This window comes from Molothrus aeneus, chromosome 1, assembly GCF_037042795.1.
Source record: "Molothrus aeneus isolate 106 chromosome 1, BPBGC_Maene_1.0, whole genome shotgun sequence".
Classification (NCBI taxonomy): Eukaryota; Metazoa; Chordata; class Aves; order Passeriformes; family Icteridae; genus Molothrus; species Molothrus aeneus.
Window position 1 is genome coordinate 101,645,267 of NC_089646.1, and position 22,973 is coordinate 101,668,239.

A 22,973-nucleotide genomic window follows, 5' to 3' on the forward strand; every position below is an offset into this window, starting at 1 on the left:
CAAACCGATAAAAATAATTAACTGTGCCATCACAAAATGCTGGGTTAGAAGACAGAAAACTCTTAATGGCATCCTGGATTCAACTCCAAGTAAAGGAAGTAGAGGAAGTACAAGTAGGAAGTAGAAACCCTGCAGGTTAGACCAGGCATTCCATTTTCAAGAGTGAGCATTCACTGTTCCAATTGTTCCTAGTCACTGCAAAAGCGTGGACATCTCTTTCTCAGGGTGTAAGGCAAGGTTCAAAACTCAGCATCAACAGGTCTGTTGCATTACTTTAATGTGACCCATGTAAGCAACCTAAAATGAAGTTGACATTTTTTATAAAATAATCTGTAAATCCTGTGGACTTTCTAAAGAGGCTGATTAATCTCAAGTGAAAACTGCTAATCAGAAAAACCCTGAAGAGATGTTGATGTTCAGAAAACTAAACTACTGCTGCAAAGTGAAAAGCGTTACATACTCTCCATGTCCACTACAGCTAGAGAACATTTAATGGGTTTAGACTGCAACAGGAGACTAGCAAAGGTTATTTATCCTTCTACTAAGTATCTAACTCTATGCCAGTCAGCATAATTAAGAATCAGAATAAACTGCCCAAGGAGACAGGAATTTCCATCAGGCAAGCCTTTAAAGAAAAGGTCTGGCAAACATCTGTCAGGAACTGAGTACAGCTTATTCTACTCTGGGGCAAATGGATGAACTGGATCTGCATGTCTCAACGTTTAATGCATGCCTCACTGGAGGATGTAGTAACAAGCAAGAATTTTCTCTGTCAACAAAACCATACTAGTGTGCTATGATGAGGAACACATTTTTAATCTGTTCAACAGGAACTGTCTCAGAAGGTTAACAAACAGCAGTCTGGAGAATTTCTTGATATCCCATTCCAGCTCTATTGTCTGGTACTGCTACAATGAATGACAAGACACAAAAGGAGACAACAGAGAGCCATATAATCTAGCAGATGTACTAAGCCCTGGGAGAACAAGCATTCTTTTTCTGCCTATCAAAGATAATTACATACTGAAGCATATTCTGTATGGTACCAAATGGTTTTGGGCACTATTGTTGGAGTCTTCCAAGGAGAGAATTAATTCTTACAAACTCCAAATGTGCTTCTCCTTTGGAAGAGATCTCCATAGTTTACTTCCTTAGTTTGGCCATATGAAGTATAAATTCACACAAATTAAAATTTTATCATGTTCATATGTTAACAAAATATCTCATGCCTCATGAGATAAAATAGCTCAAGCATTAGATGGTCTAGCTGCTGTATACACTTGTACTATTTTTTATGCTTGCCAGATGAGCAACTGAAATAAAAATACATGTACCCTAATGCATACATGATATAAACTCAGCTTATTAAGAGCTGAGTTAACAATGTTATTTCTAATGGGTCTTTTGAGTTCTCAGAAGACCTGAACACATAGTTGATTCACATAGCTATTCACTGGTTGTTAGGACTGCATAATAGGCATTAATTTCTGGACAAATATGAAAGATTATGCCTAATAATAACAACAGTAACTTCACTACATTTCTCTGTCAACAACTAAGAGTGCACAATTAGAACCAGCTAAACCATAGTGTAAAAACTATGAAATGAAAATAAAACCCTGCAAGTGTTTTTTCATTTATCTTATGCTAACCATTGGAATAGTCTTATGCCATTTAGGTCGCTACAGTTTTTATTTTGTGAAGAATGAGGATTTTTTTATGGACTGGTACCCTTTAGAAATACTTGTCACTTGTAAGAGGCACTGTTTTTTTATGAACATTATTTCACACTAGGCCTCAGCACTTCCTAACACCAATTACATTAGCTAAGGAATCCCTAACATTTTTCATACTTCTAATGATTTAAGAACTATAACTTTTAAATTCATGGCTGCAGATGTTTATGCATTGAGAAAAATCCTTATTTGCTTTACAGATATTTCCACTACCTTTTGAAGATATTTCATTAAAATTATCACTGTTGATTTGTCCTGGTCAATCTTTACATCAGATCTCTATATTTGTGTATGTAGCACAGATTTACCTTCATGACTTTGTGTTGTTCAAACTCACACTTTACTCTTAGCCTATAGCCTGCCTGATTTCAAATAATTCTCTTGGCTGAATCTAAATTATGACATTTTGGCAATATTTTCTCTATCTTTCCTAATCCACTCTGAAGAGTGCAGATTAGTCAAAGGCCAGCTGAACACTTCTGACAACTGTCCATTAGAGAACAGGTATGTGACAGTTTAAGTGACTATTTAACATAACCATGTATTCAGTCCTTCTCAAAATACGACAACTGTGTTTATTATGCTAAAAACCTGAATACAGGAATATTAACTGAAACACTTCTACTCTCCATTAATAATATTAATTCTCTGGGTTTTTTTAGGATCTTATATTACAAGTTGTTTTATATCATGCAATTCCAAACCAAACCCTACATTATTCTAATCTCAAGCTGTCCACTGTACCAGGGTGGACAGTGAGCAACATTGGACAGAACAGTGCAAGCAGTTTATCAGCTTACTTTTTGATATCAACTTCATCAGTCCATCATTGGGATTCCATATTCACAGCCTTTATCAAACTTCCATTCCCTACTCTTTCCCTAAATTACTGAATGACACTTCAATTAACTTGACCATATCCCAAATAAAGACCAGAATAAATGGGAAAAAAAAAGAAAACCCAACATTATTTCATCCCTTTACTAGTAAGCTGATTTCCTTTCCCCATTTTATTCTGTTATCTTCCTCGTCCTATCTAAGTAGTCCATCAGAGTCAGCAGAAAGAATTACCTTTGCCTCACTTTACTGGGACCAATGAAACAAAGTAGAAAGAGACTAAAAGGTCTAAAGGTTTCTATGAATGTTTGTGGAAGATAAAAAGTTACAAGTAGATGCTGAATCTTCTAATCTTTTCCTGTTTTTTAACCTCCTCCTGTCTTATATCCATTCATCATCAGATGGTCTTGCAGAGAATACAGATTTTGACACAAGAGTAAGTATGACCACACACACACAGAAAATCCTTTTCTAGAGAAGGCAGTTTTATAGATTGTTGGGAAACAAACAGATTCTCTCTCCTTAGGGCAATATACATGTCACTCATCATTGTCAATGGAGAGGATTACTCCAGCTTCTGTTATTCATTAGTAGCACAGATAAATCCGTGGTCTATTGTACAAGTGTACTAGGCAGACAAACTGAAGAACTGGGTGATTTGAAACTTGCCTCCAGAACTCTGAAAATCACGGGATACTTCACACTTATAAACAACAAACAACCCTTCAGCATGACATGATATTCCTTCATTTTCCAACACTCAAAAAATGGACTGTACAATTTTTAGATGGGACTCCCTTGTACAGGAGCTACTCTAAAGCTTTGTGCAGCATTTTGCTTTTAAGTTCTCCCTCACAGAGGGAGTAAGTCCCTCTGTTATAAAGGGATATTGGAAACTGCTGGGTTTTTTTGGTCTGTGCTCTGTCACAGGCCTTCACACATCTTGTGTGTTTGTTACAGAGAGAAATACACAGTAAAATAAAATAAAATATGGATTGTTGTTCTTGTGAGTACATGAAGATTTCAAATTAGCTAAGATATGGAGACTATATACTAACTTATATCAAATAAAACCAAAGCATCCAGCTCCTTTTAAATTAACTTCCACATTACAATAAAAGTAGAACTCTATCCCACAGTTTAACTTACAGTTAAATAAATGTAAAAATGTATAACTTTTTTCAATACTGAATACATCGGAACACAGATTAATATTTATTTCTTCCAATTACAGCAACAAAAATCATGAAACATGCTTCATCTTACTGAAATTAAAGGGGCATTAATAAAAAAATTACCTTTCTTGCAGTTGTTTTTTCCACCATGGTGCTATTGCTGTCAGAATTTTCAACTTGAACTGTTTTTGTAGACCCAAATTTGGGCATTTTATAGCTGTTTAGCTAGTTCTATCTTGTATCAGTGGGTTCATCCTGTGTCTGAAAAACAAACAAACAACATTACATAAAAATACACACAGCAGTGTCATTTCAGGACAAATGTTACTGCAGATGGTAGCAGAGCTGGATAGTACCCCAAAAAAGACGACTAATAACGACACCTGGCTTCAAGCATCTTCCTCACATGCAGCTCAAACCTTGGGGCAAAACCCCAAAAGGTCTAACACAGCTCTTGCTGGGGACGGTGTATGAAAAAAGCACCAAGTCACCTGCTAAACTACCTCATCCCTCTAGCTTACCTTTTTGGAAGACTGAACATTTTTGGCTATTTTAACAGGTTCATAGGCTCAATATCTCACTTCGTGTTAAATGTCCTAAGGCTTAAAAAGATGAACAAGATTTCTAGCAACATTGGAAAGAGAAATAAGGCTTCCTAGCCTGGGAAACTAAAACACTGTATACTCAAAGTAGTATGGGAAAAAAAAGTCAAGTCCTGTGATTTATGATTCTTTCTGGATCAAGAGATGTCCTTTAGAAGAAAAATCTTCTAAAGCTTAAACCTGGAACTAGAAACCTTAATTTCCACTGTCTATCAAATCAATTACATAAGCCACTAGTAGAGCCAGATATATATCTATATAAAGCTCCAAGAGCTGTGTAGTGTTTCATCTCCATGGTACACCAAACAAGTGTCATTACAGATTCACATGATGAAAGAGGTCTGACTTGCTTCTTCCACAGCAGGAAGAGCCACCCTTTTTGTAAGAATGGCTGAGAGGAAAGGTCACACAAAAGGTAAAACTGCATTTGACAGCACTTTAGAGCTGGTGATTTTTTATGGGTCTTTTTGAGTTGATGTATTTTGTTACAAGTATTTACATGATCACAATCTTACTGAGTTGTTGTAATTTTATGCCTGATCAAGTCATCATTTCAGGTACAACACTTCTACTGTTGCTTTACCATTAATGTTTTGGGATCATCACATAGAGAATCTGTTGCTGTTTTAGGACCATGGCCCCTATTTTGGTTTGACACAGTTAACTGACAACAAATCTGGTGCAGATAACTTTGAAAAAAACATTTTGCACACTACACCTGACACATGAGACATTGATATTCAAACAAATTTCTACATCCTGCCCACACATCCATCCCCCACAAAGCTTAAACCTTGGAAAATTTGAATATTTGTCTAAGATTAATACTGTTGTATACAACAACGTAACATGCTACTTTCTTAATCTTCCAGAATCGGAGGAGAAGAAAAGTTCAAAAAGCTAAATCCTTGAGACAGAGAAGGAGGCAATGTTGCACTAAGGTCTGCTGTTTTCCTCCCTTTCCCCTACACCTGAGGAAGTTGTTTTTTGTTTTGTTGGGGTTTTTTTTAACACTAACCACAAGCTTATGAAAAACAGGAAGAGATTAATTAGAAACAATCTCACATTCTATAACCAGAATCTTGTCTCCACTATGATACAATATTGTGAAACTCAATACTGTTCTACTCTTACTTAAGACAAAAGAAACATTAGTATACTCCATTTATGGAGTGTTAACAGGATTTATGCGGCCTTACTGATACAGAGAGTAATTGTTCAATTTTAATGAACATTAAAGCACATGGTTATCAGCCTTTTGTTTTTAGCTGCTTTTTGTAACACCTGCAGGAACAAAAAATGATTATCAGTTCAAAGAAGAGAAAGAAAACTACACTGAGTTTCCTGTCATTTTACAAAAAAACTTTCCTGAATCCTAAAAGAAGCAACAAGTTACTATCTTCACAGAATACTACTGTGCTGATTAGACCAAACATAATGTATTATCATAGTAGCAAATATCTGTTCCCATGGGTTTAACAAGGGACAAGTCATAAATATGCTTTTGCTCATTTAGTCTCTCAAATCCTCTCTGTAAGTTTCATTTGTAACTATTCCCATTGTATATATCATGATTCCCATTGTATATATCATGATTACAGCTACTTAAAAAAATCAATGGGTCAAAGCGTCCTTTATTATTTTAATCAGAATATTTTTCATTGCATATGCTGCTGTTTCCTTTCCTTCCTTTTTTACTGCTACCTGGCTCCCTGAAACTACCTCCATTCCTGCTTTGCTTCTCTTTCTTTCCTGGTTTCATATGCCATTCCCTGGTGTATGACAGCAAGAAGCCAAACTTAAAGAGCTCAGTAAAATTGATTTGCTTAGGCTTGGCTCCCTTGGTCTCATTTGCTTCACCAGCAGGAGTTGCTCTTCACAAAAGGCCTCCCTGCATGTCTCACCTGGACAGCAACAGTTTATTTTTTAAAATGGTAGAACAAAAAAACCCAGCCTCAAGTATTGTATAGGGGCAAGAGGATTATGAAAACACTTTCAAAATAGATTTCAATTAAAGGTATTTTTAATAATACAGTTAGCATAATATAGAAATAGAAATGAAAACAGAAAGCAAAGGATGTTTCCATTTTCTTTACCAAATGATCAACAGGCAGAAGCAGATGTGCAGGAAGTTCCACCTGAACATGAGAAGAACTTTATTGTGCAGGTGACCAAGCTCTGGGACAGTTAACCCAGAGAGGTCAGAGTCTCCCTCACTGGAGGTATTCAAAAACCCTCCAGACACAATCCTGTGCCATGTGCTCTGGGATGGCCCACTGCAGTCTCTTCCAACCTGACCCATTGATTCTGTAATCAAAAGTTAACGTGAATTCATGAACTTCTTGACCCAAGTCAAATATGCTTTTGAAAAAAAACCTGCTTTGGAAGTTCACCAAAACTGAGTGTTATATATTGGATTACCAAAGCAGAACCACCACACTCGAAGACTAACAAACAGCACTATTTCCATAAAGTGTTCCAAGTACCAGATTGTTGCACATTGTTGCACAATGGCTGTGTAAAATTTAAAACAGACATAAATGCATCACATATTTGAGGAAAAAACACTTTTCATAAAGAGTAGATATTAAAAAAATTATTAAAATATCACTATGGCGGCCCAGAAATTAGGCAAACTATTCAATTGATGATTACATAGTGTATATAGCAATAAAATTTTCTGCAGAAGAAGTGATTTTACTGACACTTCAACTTTTATTTCCATTTGTCTGGAGTTCAATGCCATTTCAACTCAAGTTCTAAACACAAATGTTTGCATTCATAGTGAAAATGTAGAACATTAACAGGGTCTTTCAGGGAAACCTAGATCTGTCTGCTTTGAGTTTTCCTCACTGCCATTTCTTAATGCAATTACTGGTTTATCAGACAATCTTGATGGCACATTTTGAATCACCAGAACCCTAAATTGAAAGTTAAACTCTTTACATCCAAATTATTCTCCTTTGTCACAACAAGCAGTGTCCTCACTTTTCATCTGACAGACAGGCACAGCTGTGCTTTCTCTCAAACAGACTGATTTCAAGCTTTTCAATAAAACAGAATTTGCTTCCTACTAAAGAAACTTCTCTGTATGTAACAAAATCAGATATTCTTATTTTATGTTTGGACATCTTTCTTGCACATTCATTACCTATAATGAGTCACACTACTGGAAATACTGTTGAACTCTTCTCTCGGTCATTTTCCAGCTAAGGAACTAAAAATTATATTTTCTCCTTGAAGTAATAAAGGTAAGCATTTAGACAAATCTATGGGCAGTGACATAAAATGCTAAGATTATTTAATATAAAAACCCCTGGACATAAAAAAAAAATCCCCCAAAAAATCCCACCAATCACCAGAATGTCAGATATAATTAGCTACAGAAAATTAGCGATATAATAAATGTCTAATGCCAACAAGTCACTGTATTAATTTGTATAAGCTTACAACTAGCACTGATGAAGAAGCTTTGAAAAAGCTTCTCCTTACCTATGCAAAAAACCAGGGAATTCAAGCAGTACTACAACAGTGCTGCTGCCACTGTCATTCACTCCTTTACCTCTTTCATTCTGTTCTTCTGAGAAATTAAGGGCCATGTGTTTGTGTTAGATGCATATGTATGAATCACTAATGACTTCCAAGCCTGTAGATGGATTTTCTTTTAATTTGACAGCAGCAGAAATTTTCAAATATATTAAGCACTCACAAATTTCATGGGAAAAGGTGGCCAGTGGATAATAAGAATAACAATAATAATCCATCACTGTTTTTTGCATGGGAAGGCTTCAATATGAGTTTCATGGCATACTATCTGGAAGACAACTCCACATGAGATGGCCTTTGTAAACCACTTTTCTTTCTTCTCTTAGCTATGGGGGGGAGTTTCAGTTGAGACCTGCACATTACCAGAGTCAGTCAACCACAAGACACAAATTGCTAAGAAATAAGCATCATTAGTTTTGGTGCTCACTGAACTACCTGTTTCCTTTCTGGTTCAGACTGTGTTCCCTTTAACACCTACAGCAAAATGTTACAGGATGCTTTGGGAAGGTTTTCTTTGGTAGCCCTGCTGTACAGCTGATCTTGAAGGTTAGCTGCCTGCTGGTACTACATCAAAGCAAGATTAACCTTCTATGGGAATATCAGAAATTGATGAGCTCATTTCCAAGACACTGCATCTACCCTCCTGCTCAAGAAAGCATCTGCATTTGAAAAGCAGGAGTCTAGAGTAAGGCTATCTTCTCAACTACCTCTGCTTCATCTGCAGGGAAGAAGAAAAACAAAACCAAAATCAAACAAACAAACAAAAAAAATCCCTCTCTCAATAAGGACTTACTCCAGACTGGGAAACAGTGAATCAACTATACCAAATTTCTGCTATAAATAGCTGACAGGAATGCTTCCGAATGTTATAATAAAATTAAACTACTGAAAATGACAACTATGGCTACATCTAAATTAGCAAGAAGTAAAGAATTATCAAGAGCAGATCTGTAGAGTAGAACAGCTGGTAATAAAATCCCAATTTACACTAGTCACATTTAGCAGATTTGCTCTGGACTACTTCTAGTGCAGTTCCATGTACTAAATGCACATTAAAGGCTGGAATACATTCAACAATTCCTAAACAAGTCTCAGCTTAAACAGGAGGAATCAAGCTCTGAAAACACTACACATAGCAAACTAAACTACAGTGAGGAGAGAGGATAGTCACTGATTTAAACTAAGACTGACCTGATTTTCTCTTAGCAATCTCCTCCTTCCCAGCCCTAGAAATTTGTCTCTTCCAAGTTTATTTTGAAATGGCTGGTATGATCTAGATCTCAAAGCTATTAAGAGTCTACCAAAGGAAAAAAAAATAGTTAGTGGATGAGTACAAGAGAGATGGCTAAAAACAGCTGAACTGAGGGAAAGGCAGGCAAAAGCCAACATTACATATTCTGCTCAGAGAAAGCCAGCTGGCCAACCCGTATGCACACACTGGCTAATTAAGAAGTATGTAGGTAGCTCACGCCTAGCCATACCAAATGTTATCTGCATTCTGGTGGGAGTGTGTCAAAGACAGATGAGGTTAACACACTGGGAGAAAGGGAACGGGTATAGTACAAAGGACCAAAAAGCTAGAGAAAACTGGTATTTTCAAATCTTGTAAGAAGCAAGAGTTTTAGCAAAAAGATGTTCATTTAACTAAGTTTAACACTCTGTGTTCTTTTTTCCTCTTATCAGGAAAGTGCAAATGACTTCAGTATTATATTTCACAACAAAAGCATCCTTCAGCAAATAGCTGAGAGAAGTGATTTCTTTCCAAAAGAGAGGTTAACTAATTATTGATGCTAAATGAAATGTGTGATGGGAGATGTAGCAGCACTGCCAATTATTTTCTTCTTATGGAACTCAGTCCTTCTGCACACAGTTACTCAACCAGAGCCACCTGCTACCCAATGAAATGGCTCCTGGTAAATTAACATGTAATCAGATCAGCATCTACCTTTTCACCTACAGTGTCCAGTAAGAAAGAAGGGCTTGAGACATAACAAGAAATTATTCAGGATATTTCAGTTAGAGGCTGGGGATGTGCTAAGAGCACAAGACCAGCAACTTGCTATTGTGAGGAAAGAGACCATTCAGGTTACAACATACAGTAAGAGGGCAGTGAAGTCCAGTAGGACAGGGCCAGGCTTTTCTGGGTTGCACCACATCTACAAAAAGAACATCTGTCTGTATTTTAACCTGGTATCCCACACAAATATGTCTAAAGCTTCAGATAAGCCAAATGACAGAATGCAACTGTGACAAGGAGGCAGTGGAGAGAGAGACTTGACAGGACAATGCTGAGAAGGGATTGTCTCTGGGAGGAAAGCACAGGGGACTTCATGATCAACACACAAATATTTTTCCTCAGAATATTTTTTTTCTGTGTTACAGAATACAAACCAGAAGCCTTTAGTCCTGTCATTCCTATGCCTTGTAAAAAAGCATGAGCATTCCATATCCTTTTTGTTTAAATTGAGAATGACCAGCTTATCCCTGTGGTCCATTTTCTATTACCTCCTTGGACAGGTATACTTGCAGAAATGAAGTTTCAAACATGGCTGATGTCTCATGAAAATGTCAAAAGGATGGTAAAGGATGGGAAACTGCCAAGAGCAAGCACTTAAAATCTCATCAGAACATTATACGAAACAGTGTTTTGTATAATGACCAATGTTCTGAAAGGTCAAAATTTCAGTTACTGCAGCCAGAAAAATATTTGTACCAAGGTCTTAATTGAAGAAAACAGTATCAAAACAGCTATTCTCTAATCATTAGAGCAGTTTATTTGATCTTTATAATGAAGACACTGAAAAGATCATTAAAGGCTTTATTTGAGCAGAAATATCTTAAGGTTCTTGTGTTACACAGATCCCCCCAAAAAAAGACTTCCTCTCAATCATTTAGCAACTGAGGGCACTGCTGTAGTCCAACACATATTACTGCCAAGTAGGAATAGGGAACATTTTAACTCCCTGGGTGCTAAAGTCAAAGTTGAATAGGTACAAAATCTAGACAGTAAAACATTTTTTCTAAAAAGCTGATAATACATTAGATATATGCAGCTATAATGGACTAAATATACACTGCAATACATCCCTACTGGCAAGCCTGCCTCCTGCTGCAGGCTAGAACCATATTATTCTCTACAAGCTCAAAGGAAACCACATTCTGCATAAGAAAAGATTAAATAAAAGGCTATTTGTGTACACTGTACTATGTGAGATTGTATTTTTACCATCACCACTTCCTGTATGTGGTACACACTATAATACCTTCAAACACAATGAACAGAACATTTTACCAGGCTCTTTTTGCCCTGCGCTCCATGTGTCTCATTGTACTCACAATTCAGTTCCCTGGCAGTAACCAGCAAATAAATTACTAACCACTACTGGCTTTAGGTAGCACAGCAATTTAGTATTGTAGAGAGAGCACTGTCTGAATGATACATGCAGTGGCTTTTGCAGATGAAAGGTGACAAGAACATTTTTATTTGGAAAATATTCACAAGGTCTTTTCACACAATTGCGACAGTTCAGTGCATGCACATTCCGGTGTCAGGGTTATGATGAAAGAACTAAGCTCCAACACAGTCTCAAACTAATGTGCCTAAGGCAACAGTCTGTTGCTGTATTAAGTGCAAATGCAGTACCCAGCACGGACATGAGTCACAAATTTGGCAGATTTTACAGCATCTGACGATAAAAATATGACAAAAACATTCTTGGTTCAGAAGTGAGAAATTCTTTTTTATTACATTTTTTCTTCAAGATTTGCACAATACTTGGGACAACTTTGTGGCTAGACCATGCAATGCTGGGATTAGTTCTACTCTTTTGCTATACCTATTGTGCAATCTTAGAGACAGTGCCTTACCTCTCCCCTGCAGCAGTTTGTCCTACCAGATTTTAGCCGATATAAAAAAAAAAATTGAAGAAAACAAGCATCATCCTAATAAACATACATTTCTGAAATATGTGCCATGAGCTAAGTTGTGTATATATATAGTGGGTTTTTTTGGAGACTCCTCAGATGCTAGCTAACAGACAGAACAGACTCACTGTCCTATCAGAGAGCATTCCTACATTTTAATTTGAAATGTTGAGATACTGAGATTCAAACATAAGAGTTGCCCAAATCTTTCTGCAATAAGCAAAATAAACTACTTATTTGAACTCCATTTTATAAAGGTGTCCTTTGTAAAATAAAGTGTAACAGTAAAACAGGCATGGGCAGTGACTACTCACAATCTCCAGAACAGCTTTTAATATACTCTGAAGTACCTACTCATTGCATACCAGACTACACTATACAGGGATAGGACGAAGGCCCTAAAAAACAGCCAACACGCAGGCAGCAAGAAAGATTTTCCAATACTTCAGCTGGAACTCACCACTACTTCCTACCAAAATAAGGAATGTATCTCATAGTCTAGGAATTTCTACTAGGAAGAGAAAAAAAAAATGAGAGGACATACAACTCTTTCCTATGCAGAAAACAAACAAAACCTTTGCAGTGATTTTGTTGCACTTGCCTATATAGTTTCTTGGGCTCCTACAGATAATCCCTATTTTAAGAGCCTGAGTTTACCTGTGCCTGGTTTCAAGTGTCAAATTCCACAGATTTCACAACACTCTTCAATTGATTTCTGTGGTAGTAGTAGCAGCTAGACACGTCAACTTCTTTATAACAAATATTCTCTAATGGAGTGTGACTGAATCTACAGCTTTCTAGTCAATCTTTAGTAAGATTTTTCTCCTCTTTTATTTTAACTAAACACATATTTATCAGAGAATACAAGAACTTCATTGTACATAGAATTAAAGAATAGTTGAGGGGAAGAGACATTTAGAGGTCCATTTAAGTCTCTCAGTTATCTAGTCAGATATTTTCAACTTGAGCTGAACTTAACACAGACCAGGTTGAGTTTGTTACTTGAGCAAAAAAACACAGTAAAAGAAGTATGGAAAGTACAAAACTTCCTAACTGTAGGCACCTATAAATCATGCAGCAGCACTTCACAGGCAGCACACTGTGGGAGAAGAAAAAACGTTGGCCCAAGATTTAATTTCCAAAATCCTATTTACTATTGAAAACACCACATCCCAGTATGTCTTAGATATGTGTTACATGGACTGACTTCAAGTTTAAAGGTGCTATTGGTTCATACATATGGTTCATTAGAGAGATCATGCTGTAACAGCTGTAAATACTGATCATCAGTAACAGCTGAGCAAGAGATGACTCCTCTTTTACATCACAGCTTGTCTTTAGAATTCCCTTGCACACCTTCCCAAAGGTTTTCTTGCAACTACATAATATTAAATATAAACCAAGTAAGGACTGAAACTTTTACTGGAGTAAATTGGACATTTCCTGTTTCACAAATTCTCAACTAAAATTCCAAAATCTACCTGTCAGAATAAAACCAACATGCTGACAACCTGGTGAAGTTCTGAGGAACCAACAACCACAAACAGCTGCAGCAAGTGGCTAAACTTGCTCCTAGAGAAAGATTATTTCTCACTCTTAACATGATTCCTGCTATTTCAGCTTGTCTTGATTTCTACCTTCTTAAAGGGATGAAAACTTCTACCATACCTTAAAAAAATACAACCAAAAACAACATCCTAAATAAAAAGCAGCATCTACCCCAGACAAGTCTAAAGAAATTACTATTCATAAATCAAAACCAGGAGTGTTCCAGCTCCCTTCACAAATATTAATTTCTTTTCACAATATTGCTGGAAGATGAAAATGCATTATTTCCTTTGTTTTACAGATGGCAAATTTGGTTGACAGAAATAAAGAAGCGAAGAAAAAATGAACTGAGTTTGACCACACTTGTAACATCAAAAACATTATTTTTGAGATTCTTTTGCATTAGATAGTAGTCAATACTTGTTTAGACCATAGCTACTATTGACTTAGTTTTCAAGTTCTGCAAGCAACCACTCTTTCTGCAGAAGGAAAAGGTCAAACAGTCTCAAAGCAGAAATCCCCATGTGAGGAAAACACTTAGCATGTGCTCATAAAAAGCCCATAGCTCACACAAAATCCAAAACAGACTGAAAATAGGTAATTTTCAGGGTAGGTGTTAAACTTCCTTCAACATTGGACCCTCTCTTCCTGTAATCTTCTTGTAAGTTACAGAACTTCTTTCAGCTTATGCCAGAGGACTCTTCTTAGAGCAGTAACCTAGACTGCACAAATGCATTTAACCCCAGACATTCGTACCGTTTATCATTTAAAGTGGAATATCATCCAAAATCCCATCAACTCATGATGCAGTTCTGCTGTGTGCAGCAGGGCAAATGAACAGTGCTGCTCTAATACAGAGCAGACAGCATTTCTGGCACAGCAGAAGGTAAAGGTTAGCCACACTGCAGAACACAGCAAGAAGTCATGCAAATACGGACAAGAAGCACTCGTTTTACTTCTTTTGCAACACACTCCTCCCATTTCCTTCCTCTACTTTCTCTGAAGTTTCCAGTCTCAAACAGATTCTGAGATCCTCCCACTGCAGATATCACTCCACTCATCAAGATTACCAAAAAAAAAAAAGAAAAAAATCAAAGCAGTTTGTTGGTATCACACTTCTAAACTCATATGGAATTAATTACTGTTTATGTCTTTCCAAGACACTGCAAAAACACATAAAAACGAACATTTTGTCAAAATATCCTTGCAGGTGCTATGTCAACCAACTGAATATTGTTTGGCATGTAAGACCTAAAAATTACTAGCAGAGCATGACAGAGGAAAAGAAAAAGGATCTCAAATATCTAAAAATGACCTTTAAAATTCTTTCACATGGATAACTGAAAAGGAAAGAGCTAAAAAAAAAAAATGTGGTAGTCTGTACTTTACTGTACTTTAACATCTCATAGCAGTATTGAAGACCAAGTATCCAAAAACATAGTTTTCAAAGGATGGGACACTCTCAAATTACTATTTAGATTCATGGACCCTAAACCTGTGTAAATCCGTGTGTATCAAGACCTATCCAGAAGAAGACAGCAAGAAACTGCCAACAAATCCCTGTAAGGTGCTGAGAAAGGGTAGAAAGCAAAAGGAGTAGAGAGGAGATTAATTCTTTTCTAACTCTTGTACAGCTCCTTTCTAGGATGTTCAACTCCTTCCTTACTTAAAAAATAGAAGTAAAAAAAATCCTTAGAAATTAATCTCTTTACATAACATTATTTAGGGTGAAAATACAATGTTGACAAACACAGCCTGAACAGACAGGATGGCACAACCTTGAAAACACATGAGCAGGAAAGATGGTGCTTTGCAAGATGGATCCCTTAGAAAGATTTTATATAAACAGAGAGTTGAGAAAGGAAAGCACTGATGAGAAGGTACCTGAAGGAAGAAGAAAGTAAGATCAAATATCATGATTTCTTTTTTCCATTTTTGAACAGAAATAGTTTCACAAGTCTGAAATCCTAAATATTAATTGTTTAGTAAAAGGAACACATAGGGTCAAGGAACTCTCTTTACAATAAGTACTTTCTGATTTATACAGAAATAGTACAGATGTCAATACTCAGGACAAACCTTCAGAACAGCAGTTCTACCAGCTTGAGATGATGGAATTCTCCATTATATCAGAGAAGTTTTTGAAGGGCTGTGGGCTTGCTTAATAGTGAACCATGCAGACTGGATACATATATTACAAATGAATTTGCAAAATCATAATCTTAAGTAATTAGTAACTTTCACAACAGGCTTGGAAAAAGGCAACTTTTTCTAGAAAAGTATGAAAGAATAGGACGTTTGATATCACAGTGGCATCCCAGACTGCACAGGAATGGCAGAATCTTTATCAATAAGCCAGTATTATCTTGCAAAAAAAACCCTGACCATTCTATTACCACTATCCATTCAATCATAGAATTTCCTCTCAGTAACCAAGAAAAGTGCTGCATGGAAAGCATTTACATTTTATGAAAAAACTGATTTAAAATTGAACAGCTTAAAGTACAAAACCTGGAAGTTTGTGGAACTTGCACCTGATGATATTTTCATTAAAGAATGGTTAGGAATTACTTAAAAGCAGAAACTCCTCCCCCTGATTCTGAAGCTTCTCTTTATGCATATAGACATACATTCCCTACCACAAAATGGGAAGGATAAGATGTAAGAAATGAATGTTCAGGAACAGGGTTATCTTGGGTTATCTCCTGGCATTATCAACAAACAAATAAACAAAAAAGCACTGCCTCTCCCAGAATGCTGACAAATCTTCCTTTCAGAAGTCAGACATCAACCCTCACTTCAGTGTGGCAGGAGTGGCTCCCACATAGTGACAAGGGGCATCATTCCTCCTGAACCACTTATACTATTTCTACAGCATTCCTTCATGTGGGCCAGTAAGGAACTGAACTGCTGCCAGAATTCAAGATGAATCTGAAGGACACTTGTCAGTATTGCATTATTCTCAAGTGCATTCCTCTACTCTCAGATTAACCCTTTGTCTTTTCATGGAGGATACTACCATTATTGTTCATACACTGGCTGGCTGCTCTTCAAGGAATCGTTAGAAAAAACCAAATAGAACGGCTTGAATAAAGAATTGTTTGTCTTCTTTAAAGAATTCCAAAGGATCAAAAAAAGGACTAAGTTCCTTTGCAGATGTTCTCAATATTCAAATAATTTCTGAATAAATTGTCTTATTGCTAATTATATTTCAGCTACTTTTCGTATTTCTCCTTCAGCAACAGAAAATAAGATTGTTTCACTTTCAGTTTCTCACTCACAAGCTCAGAGTCAAGCACCAGAAGAGACATTTTCCATTAAGTTATAGCACAAGTAATGTACAGAGGACATAGATGCATTTGTCTTTCTTTAAAAAGAAATATCAGAAACTGCATTTTTAACAGGCAAAATGAAGTCCAAAGAAGTCTTTCTTATGCAATCAGCTAATCAGTAATTTAAATATTTTTTTAAAATTACTTAATTAAGAATCTGTACAGCAGAACTTGGTAGAACGTACCACAGCTTTACAAGACTACCACACACAGGCAGTACAAGACGAATGCATCCTCTGACTATTAAAAATTAAATTAGTCAGGAAAAACACATTAACTACAACAGCTGAAAATTTATCAAGTCTTCAACGATAAGTTCAGCAAGGAATCTCAACGGACTAACTAAAATTAGAACATAATATTTTCCTTGCACTATTGGGCCAAATTCCAGGTTCAACTGGTCATGACCATAAGCACACTGCTCTAGCTGAGCCTGCAGGGAGCCTGGGAGGGACCATATTATGGGGTCAGAGGGGCCTTCTGACCTCAGCTGGTCCAGGATTCTGTCCCATGAATCAGAAATGCAGATATTCTTTACCTCAGCAGCAGGATGGCTATGGGCTGTTCTCTTCTCCTGCTGACACATTCAGCATAGGACAAGGTTTGTGTCTTCTACATTCTCCAGAAACTTATGCTATGTAGTTAGGACAGCATTTATTCTAACAAAACCTCACACAGCTGGCCAGAAGAGCTGGTGCATCTTGTGAGTATGGGTGCCATACTCCAACCGAGTCAGGACAACTGTGCAGAATGCAAACATCATACTCCTACTGAGGGAAAGACCTAGGGGTCAAAATAAACATTTACATGGAAAAGCAACCTCACCTCTTGGAATCAGACACAGATAAGTTTCCAGAGTGCCTGAAGGGATTGCCCTTTATTCTCAATAGTCTCTCAAAATAAAGGAGATTCTACAAAGAGGAATTCTATTCTAGGGAAATAAAAGAATGTGCTGGCCCAAGAACTCTGGCTCTTAGGAACCAAGAACACTTATTGCAAAATCCATCAGTCCTCCCTTTTAACCTACAAGTCTATAAACTTGAATGTTCACAGGTGCTTCCTCTTGAGTCTTTTTTAGGATGAGCTATGGGTTCAAAGGAAACACCTGCACAGTTTAGCTTAATATGATACACTCTTTAAACTACATGGAGAAGTGGAGTTGTAAACGTCAGGTTTGATCTACAGGTTATTACTTAAAGATGTAGCTAAATAAATATTTTTCAATTAAGAAAGATTATTGCATACACAGAATCTACCAGAATAAAACTTAAAAGCCTCTTTATCAGTGCTTTGACAAACATAAAATAAGCAAACCTACTGCCAAACAATTTTCAATCCTTCCACAGGAATCTACTTTCCCTCTGGAAACCTACAGATCTCCAAGACAAGAGATTTCATAACTATGCCATACGTTATTACTACAACCTCAATAATTTCTATCTAAATCTTCATAAAGTAATGATAATTTGCCAATCTAAAACCAAGAAAACCCACAACTTATCTGCAGCACTGCCAGAAAAAACATGACTTAAAACACACAAAGGCGCTTCAAAGGCTAATAACAGATGAAGTGCCAAGACCTACTCACAGTCCCTCAGTTATAGCAGGATTCAGGACAGGTAAAGCAGGTAGCTGGAGTGCTACCATTCATAAGAAGAATCTAAAGCAGTAGATGCAGGACAGAGAGCAATCTTGGCTTACTCATGTGTTTTCAAATGGATAACAGAGGTTTTTGTCCTGGCTAAATCGTGAAGACATGCAACATATTCAACAGGCTTTATTGCCACCTCTTGGCCATCACCAAAGCTCGCAAAAATAACAACAAAATCATCTGTCAGCTCCTTTACAGAAATAATCTTTCTTTGGGGGAAAAGAGATAGCAAGGGAACAGATGGAGTGGAAACAGAGAACAAGCAGAATACTGTTTGCAGACAAGTATAACTATTTAGGGCTGTAAAACTACAGTGAGTACTGCAGTTGACTTTCATTGAAGTTTTACTGTGTCATCTGGAGAATCGAAGGGACTGGAAAGCAAAGAACCAGGTATTTTCAAGACAAAAACTAGAATTATTTTTTATTTGCTTAGCAAAGGTAAAATGGGTGTCAAGACACCTGTTTCTTCTTGAAGTCAAAAGATAAATAGATTAGCATTACCCACACATGAAAGAGAACAACACCAATGAAAGGCCCATTTTCCCTTCATTACTAAACTAGTAGTAAGAACCCAGATTAGTAGGTTGCTGAAGAGTACAGAGCGCCACAGAACATTGGTTTCTCTCAGTTAGTTGTTTGTTGCACACAATATTGAAGGAAACAAACAAGAGGAAGACATTTCCACGAACCAGCCAAGAAAATTATCTGGCCAACAGAGCTTGAAAGGCTTGATAGCCAGATACCTCTTAAGTAGGAGTAATGCAAAAGGTTGGAAAGAGAAAGGAAACCATAGGAAATGTCTTTACACATAAGCTCATTTCTGCTGTCATCAAACAATGGAACTTTTTAAGATCTACTACAGAACACTTGGAAATGTGTAAGGGTTATTTGGGGTTTGTTGTACTGAATACCTTCTGAAGCCCAGAGAGGAAGAGAAAAACTGCTTTCTACCTGATGCTTTCCAGCCTCATGAATGTAAGACATAAGGCAAGGAAAGGGTTGTTCCAATACTCTCTATCTCCAGCAAGCTACTCAAGGGTAGAAAGCAGATTACCAGAGAAGAAAATTATATAAAGTTTTGCTCCTCAGAGTGCATTTTTAGTTTTTGCCTCTAATATAGCCCCTAATTCTGTCTCTAATGTTGCTAATGGCTTTTCTTAACATAAACCAGTGTGAAATCAACCCACTTGTGACATTATCACTACCTAGAGCACTCTGTGTAGAAGCCATGGAACTGGGGAGCATTTATTCATATGTTGCTTGTGAAAGACGAAAGCAGTTGCAGCAGACATAAGGATATCCTTCATCAGATCCAGGGAAATAATCTAAAATAAACTAGGGCAAAGTCATACTCTCAAGGGATTCATGTCTCTACATGAATATTTAGTCTTCAAGCAAGGTGGCAATAAAGGTCCTCAACTGCCTCCATAAGCTTACAGAAGACCTTTTAAGACTCTTCTATGTTCTGGAATAATAATGAACTGACAAAAAAAAACCCCTAAAGATTTTAGCAGAGCTCTGACTTTTGTTATTCTGTTAATAAAATCATTCAGTGTAATAACACAAAATGCAAGTCTGAGTTTGTGCTAATATTTATTTCATACCATCTGTCACTAGAGTCTAAGTAGATTCTAATGATGTAGTTAAAAAATAGTTTGATTTGGAGACTAAATGACCAATCAACATTTATAATATTCCATCTGCAAGAGAACACAGAAAAGAAGAAACACCAAACAGTCATGCCCAGCCCATCACTTTGTAGGGTAAGATCAAAAAAATGTCAAAAGTAGGTTGTTCTGAGTGTGTATATTAACAGTGTGGTAGCAGGTTAATCATTACTTATTTCGTGATCAATAGTTTTTTCCAGTTTTAAAGAGCACCAACTGCACTAGACTCTCAGGCAATTTCATCAGCCTAAGATGGTCCAAACATGGTAAATCAGTTCAACAAATACTATTTGTTTTCCTGCCTGTATGCCTAATACTGAGGAAGAAGTTCTGAATATTGAGGAAGAAGTTCTAGCTCAGTCATTTCTTAGGTGCCTATATTTCCACAAAAAAAGGATATCCAGGGCCTTGCACCTAGTTAAGTAAAAGCTGCAACAGCTTTTGGAGTTTCTAGCAGACATCTAAGGGTGCAAAGAAACTATTTTTTGAGAATGACTGGTGACCACTGATTTGTAAACATAGATATTCAACTTTCAGAGTATGCTTTTAATCCCATGGTTAAGTGGTAACATAGCAGTACCCCCTGCAACAGAAGCTTCACACAAGCATTCATTTAGCCTGCTTTTTAAAAGACCCTTTCCTCTAAGAAGTCACCAATTGTGCAAGCCTGTTGGAAGAAACTGCACACAGACTTCAGTTTGTGGCATGGGGCTTGCTTTCTTACACAACATCTGTCCTAAGCTTTAATGCCTGTAGTATTCTGAGTTCACAAACAATTCTGAATAATCCTCTGGGTGGGAGAAGAACACACAAAGAGATGGCAATAGAAAGGCAGAAATATTTATAATTGAAAGATTGAGCTGTCATCTTTGTGAAAGAACCAAAGGCTCTCTGATCAACTGCCCACGCTCAGTGATTACTACAGAAAAGCTTGGAAATAGGAAAAGGGACTCACACACCACACACTGAAAAACTAACTTTGCCACAAGAAAGCCATCATGGTCCTGTGAGTGCCAAGAAAAACATTGGTACTCCTTGACATTTTAGCTTGCAAAACACATACAGAAAAGTAGAACTATTAAGGGAAAGGTGGAATGTAAAAAGACACAGACAGTCAAGGGGTTCACCATTACCTTCCCAGAGAAATATTCTGCTGTACCTCAAACCCTACAATTTTATTTGAACAGAGCAGTTCTCAAGCTTGCAGAGAAACCTACTAAATCCACAGAGGGTGAGATTAAGGTCCCCAGCTGATCAAATCACAAGGTCAGCAGGGAGTCTGAATTTCCACCTCAAAGAATGAAGAAAAGCAAGAGATATGCAACACCTGCACAAACCTCAAATAAAAAGAACAGTTCAAACACCTTGACATCTCAGATAATGCTGAAGATCTGTGGCTCTGGGGACTTTTACCCAATGAACTATAGCAAAGGATTACTGCAGAAGAAGGAAAAGAAAGCACAGGCTCCTTGCACTACTCAGCACCTGCACAGCAGCTCACCATGTCCCTGCCTACAGTAACCAAGACTTGAGGACAACCAAGCTACCATCAACTTGCATACTGAAAAACACCCACACTCTTGCTGTTTCAAAATTAGAGAGAAGGAAGTGCCCCCAACCTCCAAATCAAGGCTTGTCAATAATTTGTCAAAATGAATTATTTTAATAATAGTTAATCATTTCTTATAGACATGATGATCTCACCCTTTCCTAGCATTCCAAAATTAGACAATTTTTTCCTGGAACATAAGTACATTTGGACTGCTCCACATCTGTCCAATAGCTTTTTGTTCCTGTAAGCATCACCACTCACTCACTTACTTTTCTCCATTAAAGATTTGTTTTATCCAATCAGTTACCTTGTAATTCAGGGGCATAGTATTCCCTTTCTTCCATATCACATGGGCTGCAGAAGAAAGGCATGGAACACAGTGACAGTGTCCAGGCAATTTCCATAGGAGCTCTACCCGATAATACCAATATTAAATAATTGATATTTAATATCAATATTAAATAACTGATATTGGAACATGTTGCTCAGGGAGGTGGTGGAATCAACACCTCTGGAGGTGTTTAAAGAAAGACAGGACATGGCACTTAGTGCCATGGTCTACTTGACATGATAGTGTTTGGTCATGGCTTGGACTTAGCGATCTCAGAGGTCTTTTACAACCTAATTGATTCTATGATTCTGCAAAAGATTTATTTTATTTGGGAGTTTAAAGTAAAAAAAGAATCCTTTGATTTCTTATTGCATACGTATTCTTTGGGAAAAAAAAGACCAAATAAAAAAAAAAAACCAAAAACCCTCCACCAAAACAAAAAAACCCAACCAAACAAGACTGAATATTATCAATCGTACCTCAAGAGTCTGACAGAAATTAGAATGAAGACCTGAGCAACTGAGCCTGGCATTCTCTCATTCTTTGCCCTTCCTTTGTTGCCTGCTGTCACCTGTGCAGCGCGAGTTGCCGCGCTCCGTGCACACCGGCGGCTGCCTGGCACTGGCAGGGGCGGCAGGGAACGAACGCGTTATGCTGCCGGGCAGCCTCGGCGGGGCCGCCACCGACGGAGCAACTCCCAAGGCTGCAGGGAGCAGCCGAAATTCCCGACACGGAGGCGGGGCGTGTGTGTTATGTGCGTGTGTGTCTCTGTGCCGTGCGTGTGTACACTGCCATGCCGCGCTCGGCACCCGCGCCCCGCTCGCCCGTGCCGCCTCACAACCTTCCCCGCACATTCCCGGCCCTGCCTCCCGCGGGAACCTCCCGTAGGCGGCGGGCCCCTCACGCCGGGCGGCGGGGCAGGAGCCAGGCTCGGCGGGCCAGGCGGTGACAGCGGCGGCCATGGCCCCCGCCGCGGCGCTGACGGGCTGACAGCGCGGCCGGACGGAGCAGGGCGGGAGGCGCGGTGCCCGCTGCCCGGGGGGACACGGCGGCAGCGCTGACACCGCCGA

General features: G+C 37.9%; 1 protein-coding gene across 1 annotated transcript in view; it reads right to left on the bottom strand.

Annotated features, from left to right (window-relative positions):
• The window catches only part of ANKRD12 (ankyrin repeat domain 12), a 58,759-nt gene that overhangs the window by 35,407 nt on the left and 379 nt on the right, over nucleotides 1-22,973 (bottom strand). Inside the window, exon 2 of the mRNA XM_066561693.1 lies at nucleotides 3,872-4,009. Within this exon, the coding sequence (XP_066417790.1) occupies nucleotides 3,872-3,958 (87 nt within the window). The 5' untranslated portion in view covers nucleotides 3,959-4,009. The remainder of the gene's footprint in view (nucleotides 1-3,871; nucleotides 4,010-22,973) is intronic.